This window comes from Sceloporus undulatus, chromosome 3, assembly GCF_019175285.1.
Source record: "Sceloporus undulatus isolate JIND9_A2432 ecotype Alabama chromosome 3, SceUnd_v1.1, whole genome shotgun sequence".
Lineage (NCBI taxonomy): Eukaryota > Metazoa > Chordata > Lepidosauria > Squamata > Phrynosomatidae > Sceloporus > Sceloporus undulatus.
Window position 1 is genome coordinate 200,957,401 of NC_056524.1, and position 18,804 is coordinate 200,976,204.

The window sequence follows — 18,804 nt, forward strand, 5'->3', positions numbered from 1 at the left end:
AGAAAAATTGAGGCCAATATATAACCTAATTTTTTTTATAACAGTACTAATGAGAAGCAATCCTAAGCAAATGTTAGAATAGATAAAGGGCAGTAAAGTACAAAGGAAAAGTACCATGTAAACTGTATATGAGTCTTCTGTGAGATAATTTGGATATCATTATTATCCAGGAAATGTTTGCAGGCATATGGCAGCTTTTTGTTTGTTCTTTGCCTCTCAGGAAATACTGGTAAGATTTAATGCTGAACAATGGCTTAGGTGTCTCCTTTGTATGTTTTTCTGTTATTTTGATGCAGCGTTCTCCAGATTTGAAACAGTTTAGGCTCCCCTATCCCACACCCCAAAAGTAGAAAACTTAAATGAAGAAGGTTTAGTTTTTAGTGCTTCAGAAACGCAATACTGGTAAGAAAGAGCCATGGCCTGTTCACATTACACAGTTATAGTGCTGATTCTGCTTTAAAATGGCATAGTTGCATCTGATAAAGTTCTGGAATTTGCAATTTTGGTAGAGGTATTTAGAATGCTCTGTCAGCGTGTTTTAGTGTCTCACTGAATTACCAACCACAGGTTGCAGCCATAGCAGTTAACACAGATTCATAATGCTACAACTGTAAGGTGTAAAAGGACCACCATAGCTGCTTACAGTGGACACTCTGCTCCCACTTTACCATAGTTTATGGTCAAATATGTGCTGTTGCTTTCTGGTTTTCTTGTTTTTGTTTCTAAATGCTTCCAAATAAAAGTTGGAATATATTTGCAGATCCTTAGACAGGAGAATCTTCCAGTGGTGCATCAGTAGAATGGTTGGGGAGTTCCAACAGTTGAGTGTTCAACCAATACATGCAAGATGATATACTAATAATATGCTCCAAGCTGTGCTGGGAGGACAACAGTTGGTTTTGATCACATCCCAGTTTGCCATACCACAAGGTCTGAGCTCTGCAAAGCTTAGGTGTACTTTGAACTGATTCACCCTTTACAGAATCTGCAAAGTTACTTTATAGGATTCCAGATTCCTCCAGCCAGCATAGTCATTGACTATGTCAACTGGGAGATTCTGAGAGTTAATAGCCCCAAAGTATCCTTTCCTAACTTTAACCTTTTGTACCTATAGCAAAGTACTTCCAACCTCCCCCCCCCCCCGCACACTGTTGGAAGAAGGGTGCTGTCTGATTACTGACATGCACTAACAGCACTGTATGGGGAAGCATCTGTTTTGTTGCCTTTAATGCATATGGTCAGAATGTTTGTTTCCTGAGTAGTGTTGCTACTGTTTTCTTTGGAAGCACTATTTTACACGTGCCTCTTTGCAGAAAGGGGCAGACAGTCTGTTTTCATCTTTCCTTGGCTAAATGATACCATAACAAATGTAGATTATCAGCTGTCTGCACAGGTGTCTCCAAGGGATGGTAGTAATACAGCTGTTCAAGGGATGCCTTCCTGCCACAAACAGAGTTTTGACCCTTTCCTCTCAGTCCTGGGATCTGTGCTGGATAATGATTGCTGGCAACAAATATAGAGCCATTGTGGCTTAGATCACAAATATGGAAGGGAGTTAAAGACCAACCAGTTCCGTCGCCAGTGAAAGCACAAGACAAGTATTAGCATGCACACATATCTCAGACATATAAGTGGATTAGACTATAATTTAGATTATTTTGTACTGTAGTTATCATACCTGATTTCTCCTGATTATCTAGCCCATTAAACAAGACAGTGGGATCCTGAAAACATCTGGTCATATCTAACGTGCCCTTACATTTTTGGCATTTAAGCTGATTGTGAAAAGCTAAAAAAAAAATCACCCTAGCTGGCTTGCAACAAAACGGCTATATTTCTTGTGTTCTCAGGGAGGGGGAAACTGGAGCCCTCTAGATGTTTTGGACCTCAGTTCCCAAAAACACTAACTAGTATGTCCAGTTACTAGATAGATAGATAGATAGATTGGTAGAAAATATAAGGGTGCTTTATGATTTCAGGAAGATATCCTGGGGAGAAAACATGTGAGCATCAAGCTCTATGAAATTCCTTTAATTGAGAAGGGATCAAGATTGAAGAAGACATGAGTCTCTACTGGTTATCAAGTCCTACTGTTATAATGGGGAAAGAATATTTTCTTTGATATTTTCTCAGCATTCTTTATCATCATGCCCAGGAGCCTAAACGTGTGTTAAGAAAACCTGAATAAATAAAATCCCACCGATTTTATAGATTTGGTTCTAAAGGCACCAGATTCCATCTGATCTTGGAATCTAAGAAATGTCAGCCCTAGTTTGTACTTCGATGGAAGATTGCTTACAAATACCAAGTACTGTAGGCTATATTTCAGAGAAAGGAACTAGTAAAACCACCCTTTCAATATTCCTTGCTTAAGTGTTCTCTCTAGACATTTCTAAGTCCTCCAATATGATTCTGTAGTATGCTTGGGCCATAAGTCATTCATCTCACTGAAAATAAGAGAGTTTCCTATTATCTGTGGTTTCATGTGTCCACCAAGGAGGGATGTATCATGGAACCTAACCTTCACAGATATGGGGGTCATACTTGCTGGGTCATAAAGAGATGAGCTGTGTTTCTTATGGCTACATGCAGAGTTGATGCACGTAGGCAGGACGCCTAGAAGAAGGCCTGCAAAGAGCGAAGGTTCTGCAAAGCCTCTGAGCTGAACAGCAAATTTCCTCCCACACACAGGCTGCCACATTGAGTTCCCAGACTGAGGAAATGAATCTCTGGACAGCAAGACTTCACTCAACATGAGGGCTTTTAATCTTTGTTGCCAACTATTTACAAAGATTACACTGAGGATCAGACAGCCATCTTGAATACTCACTATTATATAACACAACAAAGTGCTTCGCCAACCACCAACCACAACAACCCAACAATTGAGATAGTCACCTTCTTCCTTATGTAGGTGGTCTTCCAGGCAATCATGTGATAGTCATGCAACCAATGAAACCTGGCAGGTTTCATACCTAGTACCTGTTGCATCAGAATATCACCCATGATGCATTACTAGCTGATTTCACCTACTTGCATGTTGTAATCAGACTTCCCATGTTGCACAGCTCACCAAATGCTGACACCAAATGAACTGTAGTAACCTCTGCTCCAGTTCCACCTAGTGGCCACATCCATGTCATTTTCCAGACTAGTGTGCAACATGGTCTTGAAATTACTATATAAAGCTGTCTTTAAAAAAAAAAGCTGTCATACTGTATAGAGCTGTCCAAAAAAGCCAGGGGTCTGAACATCTTTCTTACGAGGAACTATTGTCAACATTTGCAACACAGTGTTGCAAAGCCAGTGTGACTTCCATGTCAGAAGGGCCATGAATCTGCTTGTGTTTTTAGTTCATACTTTAAAAGATCTAACCAAGGTACTAGAACCATTGTGGGGATAGATTAAGTACCTTGGATAGCTTCTTTGAATTTGAACTTCCCCACAGACATGGAAGGAAGCTGTGGGCAGTAGCCACAAGCCTAAAAGACAGTGGCAGTGCCAGATATTTCTAATCCCCAGATATCAGTGGTTGGAAGGGTTCATCGGAACAAGGCCATGCCTTGTGGTTCCAGGTCAATTTGATACCATGTTTGCATAATCAAATCTCTCTGTCAGTCATGGAAGAAGATCCCTGTCCTCCTCTATAACTCTGAATGAGAGAGGCCCAGAAAAAATTCCTCTGCTAAATTACATCTTATTATATATGATGGACAATTGCATTGCAAAATTAGAAGAACTGTGAAATCTGAGGATCTTCCTTTTCGCGTGCAACCTGGGATATTCTACAAACTGAGCATGTGCTCTTTTGCTGACATGTGGTAATTTCTTTGCCTTCTTTAACTTTAGTTTGAATAGCTTCAGTTTTCTTTTGCTCATCCATTCCTTCTTCAAAACTTAAAACTGCAGAACTATAAAGAATCTCAAAAACCATCTAGAACAATCTCATAGTAATTTAGGAAATTTACTTAGCCTCCCTTAGAACATGGCCATCCAGCCTCTATTTAAAAACTGTGAATGAAGGAAATTCTCCATTTTTAATGACTTTGGGTTGGGGCAGATGTGGCTAATTTCCAAAGGAGTTCTTTTTCATGTACTTACAAAATTTGGGGCACTACGGGTTTGGATATAAATCCACTCATTTTCTATGAGGCTCAACTTTTGGTATAACTTTTGGTATAACATGCCCTTTTCATCCCTTTAAAAAAATCTTCACTTTGAAATATCAAGAAATAAAAACATATTTTAATGCTAAAGGTTCACTGCTGTACCTGCTAATTTTATACAGAATTTTATACAGTAGACTATAGCTTGAATCCTGTTATTAGTCCTGATTAGGTATTCCTAATTAATGGGAATAGACCCATTGAATTATTGGGATTTACCTATATGTTAAATCACCAACCAATATCTGAGCGAAGGACTTGACAAACTGTCATGGGGGTGGACTCACAGGCATGGTGCCCACAGAATGCATGCCCTGGCTCTGCCCCCAGGCTGGCGTGACACCACACGCTGCTCCACACAGTGCGTGGCACCACGGCGCTCCTCTAGTGCTGCGTCTAGAGGAAGGCAGAAAAGTTGCATGCTGGCAGCTATGGTGCTCTTTCCAGGGCTCAGAAAGGAGCGCTTTTTGCGGCTCCTTTTTGCAAAGCAGAAAGGAGAGATCCAGAACTAAAAGGGGCAGTCTGTCAAGCCCCTGAGTCTGCTGTAGTCACCGCCACGCACCACACACCACTGCGGGCACGAGCCCCATTCACTTGAATGGGACTTGAGTATCCACATTTTTCCCTTACGCGGGGGGCGGGGGCTCAGGAACGGATCCCCCGCATAAGGGAAGGAACGACTGTACTAGCCAAGGTATGTTGGAAGTCAGCAGGCTTATTACTGAAATGAAAATAAAAAGAGGAAGTCTGAAATTTTGACAACAAAGTTCAGGAAACTATTTCTTGTTTGATTACAGTATATGTACAATTCCAAGAAAGGGTGTGTAGCTTTGACTGTTTTGTTTTTCAACTCGTATTCCATGCAAATATCTTTTCAGACTCGCATACAACAATATCTTCTGCTTTCCACACAAAAAAAGGCATGTATGTCAAACCAACTCAAAAAATAGCTGGGCTCATTTATAATATTAGTGGGAAGGAACTTAGTAGAAGATGATAGGCCATCCTCAAATGTAACATTTAGCCCATACTAGGAAGCTGAGGAACACTCAGAGTGTGATATGCCATCATAAACGAAGTATACTAAAATCATGAGATGTACGATATGACCAAGGTATCAAATGGATTTCACAGGGAAACTAACTGTATCTTTTGGGAAATGGTTATAGTAAGGCCTTGCTATAAATATTAGGCTACATTATTGTGTGAGGTGTTCCATTAAAGTTCCAAGGGCCATAAAATACCCAAACAACACAAGACAGGCTGTTCTTAATAGTGTTTTGTTCCTGAGAGGATGGTTAAAAGCAGAGCAACATATGCAGAAGTGGTGTAAAGTAAAATATTTTCTAGACTGGTTGTTGAAGCCACTGTTGTGCAAATGGAAACCACTTTCATTTTGAGAGGGACACAATATTATCATAAAAAGGTTTATCTTGCATTAAAAGCAATTCTTTGTCAAATTATTGGGAAAAGCTATTCAGCTGGAAGAACTGAACCCAGCTGCTAAATTGTAATATTCCAAAAATGTGTTCCTTAGCCAAGATTTCTGTTTGTAATTAGCCTTTCTTCTGTCAGTTCCATTGGCAGTGAATAAATCCTTGTGGATGGTTGATAATGTGTATTTCTTCCTCCCAATAGCTGTTCTTTTGGAAAGGAGCATGGTGAGGTCAGAAATTGTACACTTCCCCAGGGGAAAAACATCCATCTAAGCAGTACACAAATCCAAGAACTCTTGCAGCCTACAGATTTGTGGGCGAGAAAGAGGTGGAAGAGCTCTGAACTGAGGCACCATATTCAATGTTTGTCTTCATGTTTTAGTCACTATGCTGGGATTGCACACTTCAGTACATCCTAGAGCAATGATACTCAAACTTTTTACCCTTGGGCTCCCCTTTACATTTACATATGCACATTGAGCTTCCCCCTACTCAACGTAGTGTATGAATTAAAATGTTTTACAGTGTGCCCACACCATATGCGGGTGCAGTATACGCGTGGCTTTCAGCTTATGCTGAAGCCAGGCAGCAATAACATGAATATATATATATATATATATTCTATATATCTTCAATGGGGCTCGAGCATAGGTGGTTTTCACCTTACACGGGGGGGACCCGGAGTGGATCCCTTATGTAAGGCAAGGGTCCACTGTATTTATTGTGCATATTTGCATTCACACAGGAACCCTGGTTGTGCAGTGATTAAATGCTGGTACTGCAGCCACTCACTCACAGCCACAGGGTTGTGAGTTTGATTCCAGCCAGGGGCTCCAGGCCTGGCATCCTTCAGAGGTCGCTACCCAGCTTGTTGGGGACAATTAGTTTACATGTTGTAAACCGCCTAGAGACTGCATAGTTCAGTATGAAGCGGTATAGACATGTAGCTGCTATTGCTATTCGTATTTTAACATTTTATAAGGAAACAACATTGTTCAAATTAGAACAATTTTATTTAAGTAAATTCATTATTTAATTTAATGCATGGGTAAATTTCATACATAAAAAAGTTGGAAGGAAGAGGGATCAGAACCTCCCAAATCTCACACACTGCTTGAGCAACTCTTGTGCTCCCTGGGGGTCCCACCCAACTGTTTGAGAACCACTGTCCTAGAGATAATTAAAAATGACTGCCAATTGAAATGTTACATTTTAAAGGTTACAGTCCAATTTCCACTAACAGGGTAACAAGCCCTCTTGATCTCAGTGAGGTTTACTACCAAATAATAGTTTTCAAAGAGATATCCATGTTAGTTTGTCACTATATAAGAAGGAAAATGGGGAAAATAATGAATTGGCTTATTCTTTCAACATGAGGTTTCATAGATAACAATCCATTTTTTCAGATGAACTCTTGGAATACAATACTAAAGCTACAGGTGTTTATGCTCAGATGCCTGTATGAGTTGGATCAGTCTGTAATAGGTTACAGCTAGATGCAGATTGTAATCCTGGATGTAGATCTTCCCAGAGTTGTGTAAGAAGATATAGGTTTTCCAGGTAGCTAGTCAGTTAGTACAGAAAGGTAAGGGCAGCGAATGTGCTTATCCAAAGTCAGTTTTGTTTTGTTTTTTGGAATCAGAACCTTCCTTTTGGTTATGCATGCAGCTGTGAGGACTTACTTCTTAATGGATATATATCCCTTGAGCAGCAGAGTATTGCAAACTGAACTTTGCCATTGTATTTTTGATAGGAAATTCTTAATATGGATTTTTGACAAGGCAAACAGTGTTGAGAAACTTACAAAGCGAAAGATTTCCAACTGGGCAGCCAGAGCAATTTCTGACAAGCTTTGATGATGGGCGACTGGAGCCCTGCATCTGTGATTCCTCCAAAGACCTTCCAAAAGCATATCATTACTGCCTTCAAATGAGAAGCCTGAGGTTTAGGGAAAGTAATAGTTTTTCTTTTCATGAGCTGAGAGTACAGTACCTCTAATTTTAGGTTAACTGGCCTGTTAAATAAAGGCAAGTCCCTGCAGGAAAACAGACGGTGATTCAGTAGAATTAAGTACTAGAATAGGACACAAACAACTCTCTTGACTCCTAGGACATTCTTTTCATTCAGCACTTCATTTCACAATATATTTTTAAAGCATAATTTTACTATGTGTTTTTCTTCATTTTGTGAAATTCTACAGTTCATGGTGATGCAGATGTAGACATTAGTGTTATTTTTGCTTCACATCTTGCCCAATATGTTTAGACAGCTCTCAAATTCTTGCTCTTTTTCTAATTTGCCTATAGGGAAGCAAAAGCTGCAAGGAAATGATACAGTTTATATCATTAACTGATAAAACTGCTTAATTCTGACCTTTGCCTGAAGGGAGAGGACACAACAGAGAACAATCTGCTGGTCTTCCATCTGCCATTGATAATTGTGTAACTGAATACAGCTAAAAAATTAGTTCATCTCTCTTAATGTATTTCACTTACAGTGAAACCTTATGAATGTTTACTTGGAATGATAGTCTCCTGTGTTTGGTGAACTTGCTCCTTAGTATCAATATTTAAGAGTGTAGCCTTAGGGTAGGGCTTCCCAAAGTGGTGGTTCTGCCCCTCTGGGAGTAGTGGAAAGATCCAGGGAGCAGTGCGGGAAAAGGGCGCAGCAAGGAGCAATGGGGGGGGGGGCTCCAGTCAACGTATTGGCTCACAAGAAAGATAAGAGGAACCAGCAGCCTTTAAGACCATAGTGGGAATGAGGGTTACATGAAATATCTTTTCAGGGTCCCTTAAAGCCACCACACAACTTCACTGATTGATTTGTGTGTTGATGTCCCCCAGTCTTCTCCTGCCTGCATAAGGTCACTCCTTTAGGCACATCTTTTGATACTAGTGGTGGCAGCAGTTGGGAAACACTTCTTAAGTCTTCAGTGCAGGGCATCACATCTATGGCTCAGAGTGGCACCACTTGGGGACTGAAGAGATTATTTCTGCCCCTGATTTCTTTTGTAAGACAGGCCATCACAAGAGGTAGCAGAAGAAACAATGTTTGTGGGGAATTTGCAATGGAACAGTGGACCTAATAACAAGAAATATGCTTTGGGGCGTGTCACTAGGGTGCTTATCCAAGAGGAAAGGGTGCAGTAGCCCAAAAAAGTTTGGAGACCACACCTTAGAAATTCCAGTAATATTAGTAGAACTATTTGGATAATAGGTTCTTTGTGTTATCAGTGATCCAATTTTGATTAATAATACAATGATTAAAGATGTCAAAACATGTAAAGATGAGAGAATTCTGGAAACATTAAGGTTTCCAATTGTGTCAAGAGCACATACGAATAGAAGAAGCTTGGATTGTTCTCCACGTAGGAATAGGAACTGAACTCGAGATGGTAGACTGAGGCTAACACACTCCTTTCTTTGCATGTAGATTCAAGATGCTTTGTAAATGAGTAAATGGGGATTATGTCTGGTGATGTATTTAAAAAACCCTAAATCTGTCCTCCTTAGGAGCTTGTTATTTTTGGAGGCTGGAAGTGGATGAATAGGATGAGCACTTGGGATAAGAAGAATATTCAAAAAATGGCCAAATAGTATTGTTATTGAGTGTTCAAAAACCCTGACAAAAAGAATCCTGGAGTGATAAGAATCTTTGCAGTTCAGAGGTTATTCTATGCAAAATTTTCACCTTGTTGTTTTGCACAAGAAATGGTATTATCTGTGCAGAAAATAACAATTCTGTTATTTAAATTCTGTTTTAAATGTTGAATATTATTATTTTTCTACACAAAACAGCCATGTGCAAATTTTGCACAGAACAAGTCCTAAACTGCAAATAGTCTTAGTGTTAGAAAACTGTCTTGCAGCAGGAAGAAAATTGTTAAAATTAGTCATCCAAATGTAGGTAGTACCTGTTTCATTGAGATGGGGTAATGGAAAGTAAATTGGGCATGTTGCAGACTCTAAAAATAAGTGTGTGTGTGGGGGGTAGTTGTTCAGTAAATGCACTGGGTCCATGGGTGGGACCTAGAACCAAGGCAATGTCATAGGCAGTAATGGGTTTGCCCTAACTCGACAGGTGACTTGAAGGCATATTGACACACACAATAAGTAATGATGGAGTATGATGTAGGTCTTTTGACTTTTTTGCATTTCTTCCTCTACAGGCAGGTGATAAACATTACCATCCAAGTTGTGCACGATGCAGCAGATGCAATCAAATGTTCACAGAAGGAGAAGAAATGTACCTGCAAGGTAAAGATATCACATGTTGGTTATGCACTTGAAAAGGCAGCCCACATGCCAGGGATAAAAGACCAAAGGATGTGCCAGAGATAGAAGGGGGAATTCGAGGTACAACCTCCAGAAACTAAGTATATCTAATAGTTATCATACAGTTAAATACATAACATCCAGAAGTGACTTTCTGGTAGGAATGATGAGAATATAAATAATTCACTCCGTCCTACAGGATCCTGGGATTTGTAGTTTCACAAGGCACCAGCAGTCTTTGACAGTGAATGCTGTAAAACTACAAATTCGAGCATTTCATAAGATGAAGCTACAATACTTAAGTGGTGTCAACCTGCACTATTTCCATAGTGTAGATGCAACCTGGGTTTTATTCCATGAAAACCTACATAATTCCTCCAAAACACTTGGAGTGTTGAAATAGGAGGAGAATGCTACAGAGAAATATTTGTTTTCTCCCACAGCAGAGAGAAAACTACTGCAATTATTTGCCCTCACATTCAGGGATGAACTAGTCAAAGTCTTACATGTCTAGTGTGTGGTACTTTTCAGTTATCCCAATTCCTTTGCATTCATTGTCCAGAACCCTGGAAGGCAGGCATTAAGTATATTACTTACTGAATAATTGTTTAGAATACTGCATATTTTCTCTTCTTATATGTCCTCAAGGAAAGGAAATGAAATGAAAATGAATAATTTAGAAAAGAAAACAGATTTTCCTAAGGAAGCCAGACAAACACACATTCCATCTTGTTCAACCTTCCTGTTGCCATGGCTAATTTCAATGACTTGACAACACTAATGGGAAATGGGATTTCTTTGACCATATGTGGCTTATTTCATCTTTTATTGGGGGGAAATGCTGTATAGAGCTAAACAATAAGTAAGTACACAGATAGGAAGTACCTATGGGCAGTACGTCCCCTATCCAGACGGTAAACTCTCATTCATTTTGCTTCTGAGCCAAATATTGTTAAGAGAAGGAAATCACAGGTATGCTTCCTCATCGTAGTAGCAAACGATCTTCTTCCTTAGCTCCTGCTTAAGACTTACTGACAGCACTTCATCCTATTAAGTATCAATGTTTGCATAGGGGGCACACTGAAAGTGAAACAGAATCTGATTAATGTCATTTATATTGCCACTGGAAGACCTTTTAGAATTAAGGTTCCCCCGGCATTTACCCTGACATTTAGTCTGGAAAAAGGATTTCCTTTGCTTTATAGCCTGCACTAAAGCTAATAAAAATAAAAACAGCCCCTCCTTTTTTTATCCTTTTTAATGTTAGACATTTACTTTCTTCTCACAATCAAATGGGGAAGTTAAACTTTGAATGGTTCAGAAGGTTGTTAACTTTGACCTTACGTTTGTGCAGGCAAGGTTTAATAGGACTTCATTTTCCAAAGCCCCTTTCAATAGTAACTTTTAGCACTCAACTTACTAACATTCCTGAGAGTAGAATGCTTCCTTCTAAAGAAAGAAAAAAAGCAACAAAGCCTACCTCTTCTAGAGAATGAAATGTAAAAATGTAAGTCATTTTCTCATGGACGAAGCAAAGTACACCTGGTGTAGTATTCTCTGTTCAGCAATGAGTAGCCAGATGTTTCCAGAAGGACTATGAGTAGAACATGATGGAGAAAGGAATCTCACTAGTTGTCCACAACATGAAGTTTTGTCTAGCTGATGTGGCTAAAAGCTGTTGGTTGATGTATTGTCAACGAGCTGGACTAATTTTATTTAATGTAGTTGTACTATAACTCATTTATTTAATGTAAGTAACCATATATATAGTGTTAGTATTTTGCGTTACATCATTTGAACAGCAGCCTAGAAGGCAGAGACATCTTATTTTAAAGCAGTGTACACTAACACAAAAATGTATCCAGCTGGGTAGCCTATAGTTTGGCAATAGGTTTAACCGAGGTTTAACAATAATAGAGTAAACACAGTGAAATCAATGTGAGTGCAACTGGTGATAAGTAATATATTTATTAAATACTACATACCATGTTTTTCTTTGATTTGGCTCAGTTCTGAGTGGTGTCAGGGGGAAATAGAACAGCAGATGAGTAGAACCAAGTTGGATCAGACCAAAGGTCTATCAAGCAGTGGTGTAACTAGGGTTACACACACTCCTATAGTACATCCCCAGGATATACTAGGGTTAGGAAGGGGCATCACCTCCTGACACCCCTAACCCTAGTACAGACTGGGTCCGTACAAAATGGCGGCACCCTATACACATGGGCGCTGCTATTGCTACGTCACGACCGTGCCGCCTCCAAATGGGGCGGAAGTGACGTACTGAGGCCGCTTTCCGCGGCCCCGGAAGGAGCTCCGTTTCGGAGCTCCTTCCATCTTTGCGTCTCTGGGCGCAGCCTTTACATGGCTGTGCCAGTGATGCACAGCAGAAAGGGGCCAAGCGGCCCCTTTCTCCTCCTCCCCGCCACCACCAGGTGTCCTTGGGGCTTGAAGCCCCAAGGACACCCCTTTCCAGGCCACAGGGAAGCGGCCTTTTACCGCTTCCCCACAGCCTGGAAAGTGGCGGATCGGGGCCTCACAGGCTGCTGTTGTGGCAGCTGAGGCCCCGATCCGGCAGGGAAAGGGCCAGATACAGACCGCCCCAAATGGGCGGTCTGTAACGCGCCTAGGGTTGATGTTATTCAGTGTGGTAATTCATTGTTTTACCCCCCGCAACCTCCTCTCATAACGTACCATACAAAATCCTTAGTAAAGTATTTTGTACTAATGTTACTCATAAATCATAATTCCCATATATCACAAAATATAATGGCAATAGTTGTGACATAAACAAGTAGCAAAATTAGAATTGTATCTTGAAATTACAATATCATACACATAGCCTCAATGTTTTTACATGTACATGCTTTCATGTAGTTAAAGTGAACATTTGGAAAGATGTGATCTTTTAAAGAAAATTTAAAAAGAATTTTTTTAAAAATTTTAAATTTAAAAGTTTTTAAAAACCCTGAGGGCCCTCCTTTCTTCTCCCTCTGAGCCTCACTCCACTCACACCATCTTTTTTCCTGAGCTCCAGTATTTTAAAGGGTCACAGGCAAATGCCACAGCTTGTTTCTGAAAAAAGGCAGATGTTTGGAGAACAGTAGTGTCACCTCTCTTTAGGCCGTCACCTGGCGTGGTCCACATACCCCACACTCCTAGTGACGCCCCATCAAGTTGAGAATTCTGTTCACACAGTGGCCACCCCGTTGCCTATGGAAAGATATCCACCCAGATTGCCTCTGATACAACTGCACCAGAAGATTCAGTAATGGTTAATCATGGCATTTTGTCTATATGGAACCATCACTCTAATCAACTCTCAGTGATCTGTAGCGCTGGAAAGATGTGAAAATGATTCTGCCAATGCAAGGGATTTTGAGGAAAGAACTTAGAAAAACTGAAATGGTTAGTAATTTGATAGAGGCTGATAGGTTGGTTAGTCCAAGTACCTTTTGAGATCTCAGTGTGTATTACTTTGGTATTGTTTGCTTTGTGTTTGCTTCCATACTCCTGTAGCACCATATACTACATCTGCAAATGGGAAGAATATTACAGAAGAACCATGAGGCTTACATTATTTTCTCCTCCAAAAGAAACTGGCCCAGCAAAGTTGCTGTGGAAGCAAACTCCCATTTAAGAGAAGTGGGAAGTGTGAAGCAAAATATTTTCACAACAGTGTATTTCTTTTGATAATGCAATATGTGTAATGTATATCATGCATAATATAATACATTAGATTTTTTTTTCTATGTTAGGTTCTACAGTTTGGCATCCCGACTGTAAGCAGTCCACAAAGGGAGAAGAAAAGCTACGGGTAAGGATTATTCGTATTTTCTTTTTAAAGTGTAAAAGAGATGTGCTTCAGTGAAGAAGCACTCCTGGGATCATATACTTTGAGTGGCAGGGGTTCCCCCCCCCTTTCTTGGAAAGTGTAGTTTCTTATGATGTTAAGGGTGCAGTCTTCTTCTGCACACATTTACCTGGGAGTAAATTTCCATTAAAGTCATTGAGACCTGCTTTTGTGTAGACAGATGTAAGATTATGCTGCAAACGGCTTACTGATTATATAGGGCAGGCCCACAAGGGACATCAAACAGCAAGCAAGTAGATAAATTCTTGTCTGAAGTTTTTCTGTTTCTAAGTGTCATTTGCAGTGGTGTTCAGTGTTGCCAGGTTGCATACAGGAGGGGTGTCCTGTAGCTTTAATAATTAGTGGAACCTGGATCAGAAAATGGTGCCATAAAATTCTGTCATGTAGAACTGTGGCAGGGTTTCAACTCCCTCTCCAAGGCACTGTTATATGGCCAGTAGAGAGAGGGGTGGGGGGATGACCATCCAGCTCTCTTGCTATACCTGGACACACAATCTTCAGGGGAACAGGCTACAACAAGGTGAGTTGAAAGGTGAGAGAGGAGACCTGGCATAGTTTGCATGACAGAACTTTACAGTTCCTCCTTGTGATCTAGGATCTGCTTACAATTAAAGCTACAGAAGTCCACCCCATATTCAACCTCGTAACTCTGCGCTTAACCCTGCAAATGTTCCTGAGCAGTTGCTGAGTAATATGCTAGTAGTGTATGTGGCATATGGGGATGTCCGCCACCATAACTGCAACTAAGATTCACTTGTATATCTGTGCAAGAAAAAAAAAAGAGGGACAGCAGCAAATACAGGAAAGCAAAGAAGGCAAGGGAGAGGAGCAAAGTTTCAAAGGTACTGAACAAATATGTAATTGGATAAAATGTTAGAATGCCCAGCATCTTTCAGTGGCAACCTCTTACATTATTAGGAAAGCTATGTTACTGAAGAAAGTTTTCATTGTAATGTGTTGTACGCTTTCTTATTTTATAAAACTGGATTATTTCTTCACTGTGTTTTGAATTTTAGTACAGTATTCCTATCAGGCATCTGCAAATATCAGTGATTCTTTTCATCCTCATTAACAATGGGTTGTATTGAGACATTCTGTTCCACAAGTGGGAGGGCTCTTTCTGCTTGTAGAAGGAACTTAAACCCAGTAGAAAATTGCCCTGCATGAGGAAAGGAGATGAATATCATCAATTTCACCTTCCCCTTTAGCTTCCAGTGTTTTTACCCTTGCTGTTGTAGAGTGCTGTAAGAGGAAGAGGGAATCTGCAAAATGTGTGTCCTTTCTCTCCTGTCCATAGGAGGATACAACCAATGGAATTCTATGTTAGGAAAGTTTGGGGTCAAACTATTATTGGGTCATCTAGTTGCATCTTGTATTGTTTTCCACTCTATGGCAGACTTCCTGGTATTTTTACATTTGTCTTTTATTTGGGTCTCTCCTTTCCTCCTTCTCTCTCTTCATATGGTCTTTATACACCTAATCACTAAGGTGCCCACTTTATGCATCTAGCAGAGTAGTCTCAAGTCCATAGAAGTCGTCTCGAATCCATACTATAAGAGGTTTTTTTGCGGCTACAATCTAGCACTCTAGGATTTTTTAAGGAAGGATTATGTTACTTGAAGCAAAATTCTACATGACAATTGTAAGTATGTGGTTCATCTGAGAAAGTAGATCAAGTCTATGAAAGTTCATGCTACAGTTTAGTTTGCATAGTCTCAAAGGTGCTTCAAGATTGCTTTGCATGCTGATACTCCAGATTAACATGGCTATGTTTCTGAATTCTCCTTTGGAGGTATTTCCTTTTCTTTGCCATAAAAATGAAGAAATATAATTCCTTAAAGGTGTAAGGATGGGAATAGAGCCAGCAGAAAATTTATTTATTTATATTTATTTACGTTATTTATACCCCGCCCTTCATCCCTAATGGCTCTCAGAGCGGCTTACAATTATTATTTTTAATAAGACGGTTCCCTGCCCTCAGGCTTACAATCTAAAAGACACGACACTAAAGGAGAAGGGAATGGTGGTGGGGAAGGGGATAAAGTCCAGTGGTTCTTCTCTCCCTCTGATGCCTAGACCAAGGCATATGGACTAGAGGGAGGGCCCTGGTGGAGCTGGGCCAGCCTATTCTCTCCCTCCCAGGCTGAAAGATGACAGTTACGGAAAGAGGAGCCTCTATCTGCAGGCTAGCCCTTGGCCAGCCTATTCCCTCCCTCCCAGGCCAAAGGATGACAGTTATGGAGGGAGGTGCCTCTATCTTCAGGCTAGCCCTGGTGGAGCTGGGCCAGCCTATTCCCTCTCTCCAAGGTCTAAAGATGACAGTTATGGAGGGAGGAGCCTCTATCTTCAGGCTAGCCCTGGTGGAGCTGGGCCAGCCTATTCCCTCCCTCCCAGGCCGAAGGATGACAGTTATGGAGGGAGGAGCCTCTAACTTCAGGCTAGCCCTGGTGGAGCTGGGCCAGCCTATTCCCTCCCTCCCAGGCCGAAGGATGGCAGTTATGGAGGGAGGAGTCTCTATCTTCAGGCTAGCTTTGGTGGAGCTGGGCCAGCCTATTCACTCCCTCCCAGGCCGAAGAATGACAGTTATGGAGGGAGGAGCTTATTGGAAATCATTAAGGCTTGGATATGTTTTTATAGGACACTGGATTCCACCCTCAATTTCATGCCGAAGTTGAGCTCCTGGTATATTGTAAAGTTCTAATACATTTGAAATGACTGTATAATTAGTTCACAAAAGTTGAACTCAAGAGCTATTTTATTCTGGTAATGGCTAAAATGTTTGTCAGCATTATGTAGTGATGTCATGGCTACTGACAGACCAAGGACCCTTGTTTATATTACCACATCACAACAACACCATTGCCATGATAAGAATCCTTCAGCTGATTCAGACTGACCTTTCAATATCCTTCTGGCTTATTTCTAGTTCCTTAGGAAATGCCAGGCTCTCCTTCCAAGCATCTCTTCCTCTTTGTTTCTTATGTGAGTAAATGCTCTTTTAATAGCTGTGAACAATTCACTGTGCCAAAATATTGACACCCAAAATATAAAGAATACTTCTTAGAAATAGCTGTTGCGGAAAGGACTTAACATTGCACGGGGTTAAAGTCATGTTCTCCTCTCTCTTCTAAAAGCCAAAATGTACGCAACCAAAACTGTTCTTTGTCAAAGCAGCCTGAGGAGCTATTATCACATTTTTGTCTTTTGCCTATGATTGGTCTTGGATTCCATCCTCCTTAATCAAGCTTTCACTAGTTTAGATTTTAGGTGTAGTCCCAAAAAACAATGGTTGCATAAGGTCCATTCCCTTTTGAATCACTGTCACAGAAGATGCCAAAAGAAGCAGGAAATAAGCATCCCGGCATGAAAGTGCTGAGAACGTTTATTTTTTTTATGGCAGCCTAGTGGTTCTTCTATTGATAGGATGTGTTATTGGTATTATATATTTGAAATATTTCTTATTAAGTTGATTTTAAGAAAGTAGCCATCTTTGTTGCAAGGGAAAGGGGTCTTTTTCAATGTATGCAGTATAAACCTTTGGATTTTTCACTTTCTTTTCTTTTCTGTGTTTTATGACAGCATTCTTCATCTGATTTCTTTTATCCAAAGAGTTTGGTTCTTCGCAAGCCACGCTCTTCAGAGGTTTGCTGTTGTGCCTTTGTTTTTAACTAGTAGTTCTATAGAAGGGCCTCTGATTTCTGCACTAGTGTTTGCAGCAGCTACTTTTACTACCACTTCTGCCTGCCTTCAGCTTTTCTTTATGTTTCCTTTTCACTTGGAACCCCTTTTCTTTTGCATCACATAACATACACTTGAATTGCTGGGCACAACATTGTTGCAGTTGCCTGTTTTGATTCCTAAAAATTGGGCACAAACAGTACTGCTTGTTTATTGTTAATGTGTATGTATAGTAAGGCTATATAAAAAGGATAATTTTAGATAATAGAAATTGTATTTTGCATGACTCTAGTACTTATTCTAGTACCTGGGTTTCAAAACACAAAAAAGCAGGCAATATTTTACTTCCTGTTAATACTGGAAGTTATTTTAATAAAATATATTATCTGTCTGAATTTGTGCCAGTGGAGGCTAGCCAGATGATGTGAATGGTTCCAAAATTGTTCCCAGATCTTCTCTGGTTGGGAATCCATTATATAGTTGATGCCTCTGCCCAATATTGCCAGATTCAAAACAGTTTTTGTGAAATTCAGCTTTAAAAGAGATAGGAATAACCCAAGCCAAGTCCTCTCCAGGCAAAATGGGCACTCTATGACCCTTACTTTTCAGAGACATCCCAAGGTTAGACCTGATAGCACAGTCCAACTCTGTCACACAGGACCTCAGAGTCTGTATCCTATTGGCAATCCCAACTAGTATTGATTAATTGAATGAATTGTTGAATTGTGATCCTATTGATTCAGTGAGTCTACTTTAGTTGGGATGCCACTGGGATTTGGGCCCAGATGTTCTTTCTTTTTCTTCTTTGTCTCTTCTTGCCCTGGAAGTAGGGGACAAAATCTGTACCATTGTGCTGTTTTTTTCAGTCTGCCTGGTTAAGAATTCACATGCCTGGAAATAGTGACTGCTTGAATCCAATGGTATAAATTTTATTGCACAAATAGTACTTTTAAGTATCTTTGTGGTTGTACATTTCTATAGTGCGAGCACAAAGGGATGATGGGTTTGTGTTTGTGTGTCATATTTATTTGGCTGTTATTCCCTATAGTTAATTAGCTGTTTCTGAAATGGTTGCTTATTTTAAAGCATACTTTCAAAAGTAACTAAAAGAAGAGGCATGTGCTCTGTTGCTTAGTTTAACAAAAGGCTCCTTGAAAAACTTGTGTATTCTTGTTGCCAACAAATTACTTCATTAATATAAAAATTGTTACAATGAAGAGTGCATGCAACCACTTTTCAACTTTATAAAAGAGCCCTCAAAATGAAGAGCAAATTTGTGGTGTTTTCTTTTTAAAAAGTTTGCTGTAGTTAAGCATCATATTATAAAGAAAGCTCCTTGATCTGAATATTTTACCAAGTTTGCAGCTTCCATGTTG

At 40.1% G+C, this 18,804-nt stretch overlaps 1 protein-coding gene across 1 annotated transcript in view; it reads left to right on the forward strand.

Annotated features, from left to right (window-relative positions):
- Positions 1 to 18,804, forward strand: part of ABLIM1 (actin binding LIM protein 1) — a 243,386-nt gene that overhangs the window by 145,349 nt on the left and 79,233 nt on the right. Inside the window, exons 7-8 of the mRNA XM_042456481.1 lie at positions 9,771 to 9,858; positions 13,635 to 13,693. Of these exons, the coding sequence (XP_042312415.1) occupies positions 9,771 to 9,858; positions 13,635 to 13,693 (147 nt within the window). The remainder of the gene's footprint in view (positions 1 to 9,770; positions 9,859 to 13,634; positions 13,694 to 18,804) is intronic.